Source organism: Erpetoichthys calabaricus, chromosome 13, assembly GCF_900747795.2.
Source record: "Erpetoichthys calabaricus chromosome 13, fErpCal1.3, whole genome shotgun sequence".
Lineage (NCBI taxonomy): Eukaryota > Metazoa > Chordata > Cladistia > Polypteriformes > Polypteridae > Erpetoichthys > Erpetoichthys calabaricus.
Genome location: NC_041406.2, coordinates 134,164,959 through 134,175,580, shown reverse-complemented (window position 1 = coordinate 134,175,580; position 10,622 = coordinate 134,164,959). Strand labels below are relative to the sequence as shown.

The 10,622-nt window shown below is 38.1% G+C and overlaps 1 protein-coding gene across 1 annotated transcript in view; it reads right to left on the bottom strand.

Moving 5' to 3' along the window:
* col14a1a (collagen, type XIV, alpha 1a) overlaps positions 1–10,622 on the bottom strand; it is a 504,124-nt gene that overhangs the window by 250,363 nt on the left and 243,139 nt on the right. Inside the window, 3 exon segments of the mRNA XM_051935518.1 lie at positions 5,999–6,115; positions 6,374–6,523; positions 7,316–7,438. Coding sequence (XP_051791478.1) covers positions 5,999–6,115; positions 6,374–6,523; positions 7,316–7,438 — 390 coding nt within the window.

Below are 10,622 nucleotides of genomic sequence, written 5' to 3'. Positions count from 1 at the left end.
AATCTTCTTCTGTAATTTGCTACCGTGGCAATTTGTGTGTCTGTCCAGGATTTTAAATCACCTGTAGCTCGCAAACCGTTTCACCTATACACTTGAAATGTGGTACACATATAGTACGTCACGTCTACTATCCACTTTATGGGTGATGATTGTTTTACTCTTTTTATCCGGCCGTGGGCGGATGCGTATGGTGTATTCACTCCATGTTATTGTGCATTGCGCTGTCACTGGTATTTTGATAAAAGAATTTAAACAACATATAAGAAGCGTATAAATTATTAAACAGTAAAACATTAACATTTAAGAAGTAAAGTTACATTAAGTACTACTGCAGTGCCTTCGGGTATACCTCATTTTTTGTTTGCCCATTACATGCTTAAATGTATACATTTTTTGGTGCACCTACCCGAGAACACGCGACATATAACCGAGCGTGGGAGAAGCATGGATTTTAAACACGCGTTGAGTTCATCTGCTGGTCTCCCTCGTGGAATAACTGGTAATGTTTGACTAAAATCTACAGCGAGTAGAACGACATTACCTCCTATTTTTTTTTTTACGATCTCTGAGATCTTGCTTTTTTCGGTTCAAGGCTTCATAAGCTCTTTTATGTTGTATGGTGTACTTATCCCAAACCATCATCTTTGAATGTTGCAAGACTTTCGCCTTGTATGTAGATCGGGGTAATTACATTCATTGCATTCCTAGTCTGAATCACAATCTGATTGTATGGGTGGTTACCTGGCACTGTAGGGTTGCCACCCGTCCTTTAAAATACGGAATCGTGCCGCGTTTGAGAATGAAATTGCGCGTCCCGTTTTGAATCAATACTGGACGGGATTTATCCCGTATTTTTTTTATCATTTTTTTTTAAAGCAGCGTCTCATGCAAATCATCCCACACGCATTTTATGAAGATGCCTCCTTTCCTACTTTTGATTGGGTAATACTTGATGTCATCGTTAGTTTGATTGGTCTTTTTAACTGTCCAGTGAGGAGGGCGTGTCTTTTAAGTAGAGTCTGCAAAGTGTTGGCACTGAGATGTGGCGTCAGCGCCAGAGTTGAAGCCCCTAACGTTGCGGTCAGCAAGTCGGCTAACATCCGCCATGTGCCGTCTTTCAGTTGCGAGAAGCAGATCATAGAATGGTTGAAACTGTTGCCCCTAACGTTGCGCCACAGCGTGTGGTTCGTTTATACCTCGTGTCTTCTCATTAAACTTTTATCTCGCGAATATGTTATTGCAATCCGCAGCGGGAGCGTTTCTATAAACTTAATTTAAACTTACGTTTTACACCGTGCTTTGTTTCCCTTATGAACATGCTTGTATGCTTCACTCGTTCCGTTCTCAATTGTTTAATTAATTTTTTGCTCTTCGCTGTTTGCGGCTCTTCCTCCATTTCCCCCTACTTCGTTCTTTTATCTCGCGAATATGTTATTGCAATCCTTAACGGGAGCGTTTCAATAAACTGATTGAAAATAGTTTTGCATTTACCTTTTTAGTAAAAGGCGAGCTTTTAAGCCTGAGAAATCACCCCGTAAATGCACACGTTTAATTGCACATGTGTTAATATGTATGGTTACACAGTATTAAAAGACAGTGAACAACGTCAGTTACCTTTGTTCCCGCGTTTGATAAAAGGTGAGCTTTTAAGCCTGAGAAATCACCCCGTAAATGCACACGTTTAATTGCTCATGTGTTAATATGTATGCTTACACAGTATTAAAAGACAGTCAAAAATTAACGTCATTTACCTTCGTTCCCGCGTGTGACTCGTGCTGTAAATCTCTTCCTTGTTTTTAGTTCACGTGATTACGTAGGAGGCGTGATGACGCGATACGTGACTCCGCCTCCTCCATTACAGTGTATGGACAAAAAATATGTTCCAGTTATGACCATTACGCGTAGAATTTCGAAATGAAACCTGCCTAACTTTTGTAAGTAACCTGTAAGGAATGAGCCTGCCAAATTTCAGCCTTCCACCTACACGGGAAGTTCGAGAATTAGTGATGAGTGAGTCAGTCAGTCAGTCAGTCAATCAGTCAGTCAGTCAGTCAGTCAGTGAGTCAGTGAGGGCTTTGCCTTTTATTAATATGTATAGATATATATATATATATATATATATATATATATATATATATATATATATATATATATATATTGCATAGTTTACTGTCAAATAATGCAAAGGGTACGCAACACGTGTTTCGCTCTTATTTGGGCTCATCAGGCGTACACACTCTACTGCTCCCCTTGCAGGGATCGAACCTCGGACGTCAGCGTCAGAGACAAAGCCCCTTTACGCTGCACCACGGCGTGTAGTTCGTTTATTTGACAGCCTGTAGATCGGAGTAATTACATTCATTGCATTCGTAGTCTGAGTCCCGACCTGATTGTATGAGTGGTTACCTACCAGGTAACGCATGTGGTTGGTCTGCCATTCGGCAAACATCTGCCACGGGGCCCTCTTCAGTTGCGAGAAGCAGATCACGTGTCGCGTACTCTTTGCATTATTTGACAGTAAACTATGGAACATTCCATGATCTGCTTCTCGCAACTGAAGAGAGCCCTTGTTTTCTAGTAAACAGTAACACCTAATTTTCTACAACTACAATACATTCTAAATGATGGAAGATATTTGGAACATTTAGGTAACTAATAAATGTGTAAAATATTGCAAAGAATTTATTTTAAAATGAGAGTTGATTATGTAACTATGCCTTGAAACGGGCAGCACAGTGGCAGTACTATTGCCTCAAACCAAGGAGGTTGGGATTCACATCCCAGGTCCTCCCTGAATTGAGTTGCACATTGTCCCCATGTCCGAGCAGGATTGTTCCGGGTGCTCCAGTTTCCTCCCACAGTCTACAGACATATAGGATGTTAGGTGGATTGGCAATACTAAGTTGCCACTAGTGTGTGTATGTGTGCTTGTATGTGTGTGTTCACCCTGTGATGGGTTGGTTCTCTGTCCAAGGGTTGATCCTGCCTTGAGCCCTATGCTTGCTGGGATAGGTTCCCACTTCCCTGTGACTGCACTCAGGGTACAGAGGGTTTGGACAATGAATGGATTCTCAGAAGTGACATAGTCTTTCAAACTTTATTCTCTTTAAATACTGTGTGTATTATGGGGAAATTGTATAACATTGATAGTACAGTGGAACCTCTAGATACGAGTTTAATTCATTCCAGCACTGAGCTTGTATAGCGAATTTCTCGTATCTAGAACAAACGTCCCCATTGAAAATAATGGAAATCCAGTTAATCCGTTCCGCATCCCAAATATATTAACATAAAAATCAATTTTCCTAACAAATAACACTGATAAATTATATATACTGTAGTCTACCTTTAATAAATAACACTGGTAAATAATATAACTGATTATTAAAAGAATCAAAACAGGTGTCCAAAGTGCAGTAGAGCATTCAATAAATCTTTAATCCTTAAAACAGTTGTGAAGTGGAGGTTTAAAGTACATAAGAATAACAATCCTTTAACACGAGGTTAAAACGTCAACAGGAAGCAGTCTTCAAAAAACAGATGACAATCCCCGGTGCTTCTTCTCTGTTAGCGTCTCACCTGCTTCTCCCATGCGGGCTCTGCAACAGGCGAGACACTTAATGCAGCTGACCTTCTCTACACCGTCCTGCTTCAGCTGTTTGGCTCGCCTGTTCAGCTACACGCGAGCCTGTACTCGCTCGCTCTCTTGCACCGACTTCCTACTGCTGCGGATTCCTGCCTCCTCCTGCAACCTCCGTTCTCTCTCCTCTCCTCTCTTTTCTTTTACTTCTTCTCCCCCTTAACCGGCTCGCGCTTCTCTATATATGCGGGGAAGACATGGCAGCTGCTAGGGTTACCACTTTTAATACAAAAAAATAAGGGACGCATACGTATTGATTCAAAACGGGACGCGCAATTTCATTCTCAAATACTGGATGATTCTGTATTTTAAAGGACGGGTGGCAACCCTGCCCAGCCCATCAGCCACAGGACAAATCATGGATGTGGGCAGTTTCCCACCTGTGCACTTAGGTGAGAAACGCAGACACCGCAGATCGCCCTGCGGCTCGCTACAGCTACCACGCCCCCTCGCTAAGCCGCGAGCTATACCCACAGCCTGGCTCGTGGCTCGTTACGTGAGCCAATGCTCGTATTTAGATCTGAATTTTTCGCTCATACTTTCCTCGTATTTTGAATTTCTCGTATACAGAGGTGATCGTATCTCGAGGTTCCACTGTATATAGTATATACAAATAATTTCAAAGTAAAGTAAAACCTTGATTATTCGTTACTCAATTCACTGTCAGACTTAAAAAAAAAATGTGCACGCCAGCACCTACCTTTTACTGTACTACGACTGCATGAAATACTGTGTGAGCTGTGCACATTGGAACAACTCCCCTGTGCTAGAGCACAGTGTTCCTCTCCAGCACCACATGTAATGCCTCATTTTGGAATCACAGTGTCAGTTACAAACCTTCAGTTTTAATAGCATTTCACAGCTTTTCTCTTTTGTTATAAATAATTTACTATACATTGTTATGGCCAATAAACATAAGTGTGTGGTGTTGGAATTATCACCAAAAACTGAAATTATTAAATGTTTACAAAACAGCGAAAGTGCTTCAAATATTGCTTCAATTTACATAGTAGGAAGAACAATAGTGAATGATATATAGTATGATGCTGAAAAAATTGAAAAACATGTCGAAAATGGAAACCACTGACAGCAATGTTATTCTGTATTAATGTTAATGTTCTTCTGTACTGTAATTTTCTTTTTAAAGTCTGTTAATATATTAATTGTTAATATATTGTGATGTGCAGGCAGATGGTGATGTGCTGAGGGGCAGACACGCCTCTTAGAAAATGAGTGACAGGAGAAGTCAGAAGAAAAAGGAAAAAGGAAGGTGCGGCAGAGAGAAGTTTTGAGAAGGGAGTCATGAGACAATAAGCAGGAGTGTTTGCGTTATAGAGAATGACAGAACGTGAGTGGAAGGAGATAAACTAATTGGTAGGGAAAGCCTTCTTTTATTGTTTAGGAGGCGTGCTCCGCTACCCAGATAACATAGTATAAGACAGGGCACCATTTGTAATGGTACACTGAAAAAAGTACAACATTGATGTTGTTCATTCAACATAAATTATCTCTTTCAAGCAACTTAAGATTAGTCATTTAGTCTTGTAGCTTGAAATATTTGGTTTCAGATCTCAATCAAAGTAAAAAAAAATGTTTGTACCAAAGTAAGTTATGGTGGAGGGAATAAACATAAACATCCTATTTCAGTTAACCTAATATTTAGAATGTTCATGTGCTGTGTGGGAGGGGCCATTTGTATATTCTTCTGGTTGAACTTTCCAGCATGCTGGCTTTCCAACTGCCAAAAAAGAAGACCACTTTCCCGAGTGGAATGGACGTGGCTATACAGGTCTGGTCATTTTCAGCAGCAGACTTTTATAACGGCGGATTTCTGGTAAGTAACCCTGTTTCTCAATTGTTAATTTTAAGTGAACAATTGTTTTATATACTACTGGCTGTTACTTCTTATTAAGAATTGTTTTTCCTGAGAAAGTCTATTCTTAGTAAATATGTTAGTATACATTAGTCATTATCATAATTAGATTAACTGTGTTGAAAATAATTAAATACAAAAACTTGATTTGACTTGTTTGAATGTAATGATCATAATTGGATATTTAACTTGAAACTAGAAGGTCAGGAGTTGAAGCTTACTTGAGAACTGCACATGTAGGACTTCAGCCCATTTCAGATGCTTAATATTGCAAAACCATTTGTCACAATTCTTTACATTTTATCTTCTACTATACCACATTCATTGTATTTGGCATTATTACTACTTTCTGTATAGTTCAACTGATTCATGGAGTTTAAAAACTTCAACAAAATACCTACACAGATTGTGAAGGAGTCAGAATTATATTTGGACTTGGTCTGTATTAACGAAGCAGACAGAAATTTTTATAATAAACTACTTACCAGTTTGGTTTTCAATAACAGCCCTGTACATCTTAGCATTACGGTGAGGTTGCCACTGTACACACATGCTTGTTGTGCGAACCTGGTATGTATTGAGGTTTGTCACACCAAGATACACTGTAAAAGAATTAAGAAAAAGTGACTACTGATAAAAAATATTTGAAAATAAACCTTACGGAAAAAATGAGAAAACTGATTGGCATTCCATTATATGCTATGTATATCACTATTTATTAATTCTACATAAATGTCAAACGGGCAATGCTATACAAGAATAAACATCACACAAATCACAATAATTGCTGAAAAACAGCAAGACAGAATTTGCTCTAAAACTTACAAAAATTCTGATGCTAAGAATCTGCTCATTCTTACATGTTTTTGCTTTTCCAATAAGTGCATCACTGGAGCCTGTTGTATATGAAGCAATCACCTTAACACTATATTCAGTGCCACTTAACAAATTAAGAATAAGCATAGTATTTATGTCATCACCCACAAATGTCTCCAAAGCAGGACCTGGAGCTAAAAAAGAAAATAAGTCAGATGTTATGTTCTTAATTTATTTATGTAGTTTGTCTTCTTGACAATACAGTAAGGATTTGATAAAACAAGAAACAGAGAACTGAACACATTAGTCATGCTTACTCTTATGATGTACAACCTAACATGAATAAAGTTAAATTAAATGTTAATTACCATCATATGTGCAATCCTTAAAGCTAAATTCTGATAAAACATACATCCACTTTCTAAATCTGCTTCTTCTATAAAGGAATCACAATAAAGCAAAAATGTGCAAAGCAGCCTCAGCACTAAATGAACTACCAACTGTTGTTGCAAGACATACTCATACTTCATTGAATCTGACAGTACATATCTGAAGATTCTCAAACTGGACACCCAGAATGAAAACTACACAAAAAGCACACAGAATACACTGCAGCTAGGAACAGAACCCAGATGTAAGAAATAAAGTATGCGAGTCTTCAGTGCTATATACACTGTACTACTATGGTTGCATAAGCAAGTTTTCAGCAGTGAAGTGAATTTGAACAATTCATAAAACACAGTGTTGAAACATTGTCAGTTTTTTAAGAAATAGGTTCATTTAAAATCAGAACACCTAATTTTATTTTTGCAAATCTAAATTCTTTTAGAGCTTGGTCCTCTTCTAAGCATACTCAAAGTACTACGGTGACAGATTAAAAAGCTCCTAAATACATTTTCAGAAATCAAACAAAAAATAAATAAAAACAAACTCAGTAAGCCTAAAGAATAAAAATAGAATGTGAATAAGAAGTAAAAAGAACAAACCAGAAGTTGGCTGGTATACAATTCTATAACCCATTGTGGGAGAAGGTGAAGAATCCCATGTAATGCGGAAACGATTGTACCATTCCTCTGAGACACGTAAGTTCCTAGGTGCTGATAATGGCACTGTCAAGAAAAGAGTTCATATCTTAGTTGTGACCTACTAGTTAACACCTGGCTTGATTATAACAGCATTGTTTTCAGGCTATACTAGTTTGCATTCATTAACTGAAAACTGTTAAGGAATGCGTAATATTACTTTGAAGTAGGCACATTTCCTGTGTGTTTGAACACTATGTAGATTTTCTGCAATTATTATGTAAAACTAAACTGCCATGTAAATACAGTAGATAAAATGCTATTGCTAACACTAGAAAAGCCATGTATTTTTCTCAATACTATAAATGCCAAGGCCCATCAGCTTGGCAGTTATACGTATCCCTACCATCCTACCTCTAAAAGCCACAAATACCCTAATACAAAATACATTATTTTTTGACACACAGCAAATAGTATATTCTTTGCAAATATTTTTATTTGAAGTGTAATCCTATGTTTTCAATCATAGGATTCAGGATTGCCTGACCATGGGGCAAAAAACATGTTCATTTTTTATTAGGGAAAGATAAAACAACACATTTCCGTCAGCTGGGCACACAAAATAACATATGAAGTCCAAAGTGATTTTTATGGTGACGATTTTCATGCTTTTCTTTTTGTTTTATTGTGTGTGCATTCTCCAAATTTGTACTGTTTCTTTCTACCAGTTGAGAGAATGACCTGAAAGTATGCTGTGACCTGAGCAGGTTTTTAAGATCTCTGGATTAATATAAAACCATTCAGTATTTAATCATAAAAAGCAAAACATCTTTCAGTCAACCCAATCTAATTTACTTTACAGTTCGGTAGGAAGCAGACTTCTCTTCTACGCAAACAGATTACTTGACATGCAAAGTGATGTGAAAATATTGTCATTAATGTCATTTTGCACATGGCCTATAATAACCTTATGAGTCACATCACTAGTTACGTTGTTTGTTCCTGGCAATTGAGTATAATCTTTCTTCAATTAGGGATTAGTATTTAGTATATATACAGTGGATTTTAAAAGAGTTCATACACCTTTCCATTCTGTACAATTTATTGTAGATTTAATTTTAAAAGAACAATCTGCCTTTTTGGTTCATCAATTTACAAATTAATAACCCACATTGAAAAATTGAAAACTAGTTTTCAGAGAGCTTTACAAATTTGTTAAAAATCAAAAACTGAAATCTCTCATTAATACAAATACAAGTATTCAGACCCTTAAATCAATACTTTATAGAAGCCTCCGTGGCAGCAACTGTAGCTTTTCTTGGGTAAATCTCTATAAGCTTTGAACACCTGATTTTGAGCAGTTTATACCATTCTTCCTGCCAGATCTTCTGAACCTCTTTTAGATCAGACGGAAAGTGTATGTAATCTTTAGATTTCTCCAAAGATATTCAATGGTGTTTAAGTCTGGTATTTGACTGTGCCACTCAAGAACATCAGGTATTTGTTCTGACGCCATTCTGGCTGTATGCTTTGGGTGATTGTCAACAACAATTTATTTCTTGTATAGCCTAAAATCACATAATGAATGCCTCAACTGGCTTTAAAATGCTATGTTTTCTGACAGTCCACCCAGCCCTGGCACAAAAAAGGAGAGACAAAATATTGAAGAAATCTTGGGAAAGGCAATTCAGAGGGACACTCCCTTCCAGGTATGTTGGGCATGCAATAGGTGTCAAAAATAAATACAACAAAACAAAACAGAACACAAGTAAACATCTTCACAGAGCTAGACAGCTAATCTATCATTGCCACCTCAGAAATAAAATACTGTAAACTATTTTGTTCTTGCACAGCACTCTTCACCAAGTGCAGGCTCTACGACAACTCTCAAGGCAAAATGCAAAAATAAATTGTCATGCCCCAGTCTGAGGTCACATGCACAATGGACCAAATTTTCTTCAAGGACTTCTCTGTATTTGGCTGCATTCATACTTCCCTCAAATCTGACCAGTCTTCCTGTACCTGCGGCTGAGAAGCACACCCATAGACTGATGCAGCCACCACAACGCTTCACTGTAGGGATGGTGTTAGACAGGTGATGAGAAGTGAATGGTCTTCACCAGACACAAAACTTGGAGTTTTGCCAAAGAGCTCATTTTTTGTGTCATCACAACAGAGAATTGTTTTCCCTTGTGCTCTCAGAGTCCACTAAATGCAATCTGGCAAACTCCAAGTGAGAGTAGGTCATTCTACCTTAAACACCTGATTGGTGGAGTGCTGCTGAGATGGTTGGATGTCCAACAGGTTTTCTTGTTAGACTGACAATTGGGCTCTAGGAAGACACCTAGTGGTTCCAAACTTCCTGTATTTGACAATTATTGAGACCTCTGTACTTCTGGGAACAGCAGAAATGGTTGATGCCCTTGCCCTGATCTATTCCATGTTACAATTTGACTATTTTTCTCCTGAAGTGCAGTTTGAATTGTTGGACCTTACATACACAGATGTGCTGGTGTCAACCCTGCGAACGAAAGAGAAGCTGCTGAGAGTTTTGTGTTCTGAAGTGTGAGAGTTAATTAAAATGTGCATTTGTCTCCTAAAAACTTTGCTTTTGGTTGCCTCTGAGGAGTCATGAGTGCGTTTTTAAAGCTTTTTTTTTTTCCTTTAGATGGGGATTTTTTTCCTTTTTACATCTGCACAGGAGCAAAAGCAGCTGTGTTTGGGGGAGAATTTGGAAAAGTTACTTATACATGCACTTATTCTTGTTATTTGCACCCAAACTAGCATCGGCAAGGCAGGGCAGTAAGCAGCAGTAGCTGACACTGGCGTCTCTGTAAGTAAATAACCAGCGTTGCAACAACAAATACTTAAAAGTAACAGTAACAGCGATTCCTTAATGGAAAAAATAATTGGATAGAGCACCATATAGTACTCGTACAGTCAAGTATTAATGCTAGTAAAAAAGCGAGGGCACACAAGTTCATAAGTAAGAAAGCATTAATTTCATGTACAGGTAAGGTTGGGAGCATGCCTGATAGTGCACTGCTGTACCCACCGCACAACGAACCACCTGAATTGGGACCTAACTGCAGCAGGCACCACCTCAGTACCAAACTGGAACAGTGTGAGTTTTTTTTATGGTGGCTGGAGTAAAGTCTCAGTATAGAATGATGGACTTCAGATTGTTTGAAAATTGCCTTATAGCCCTTACCAGATTGATATACAGCAACAAGTGCTTCTCTGAGATCATTGCTGATGTTTTTCCTCCTTG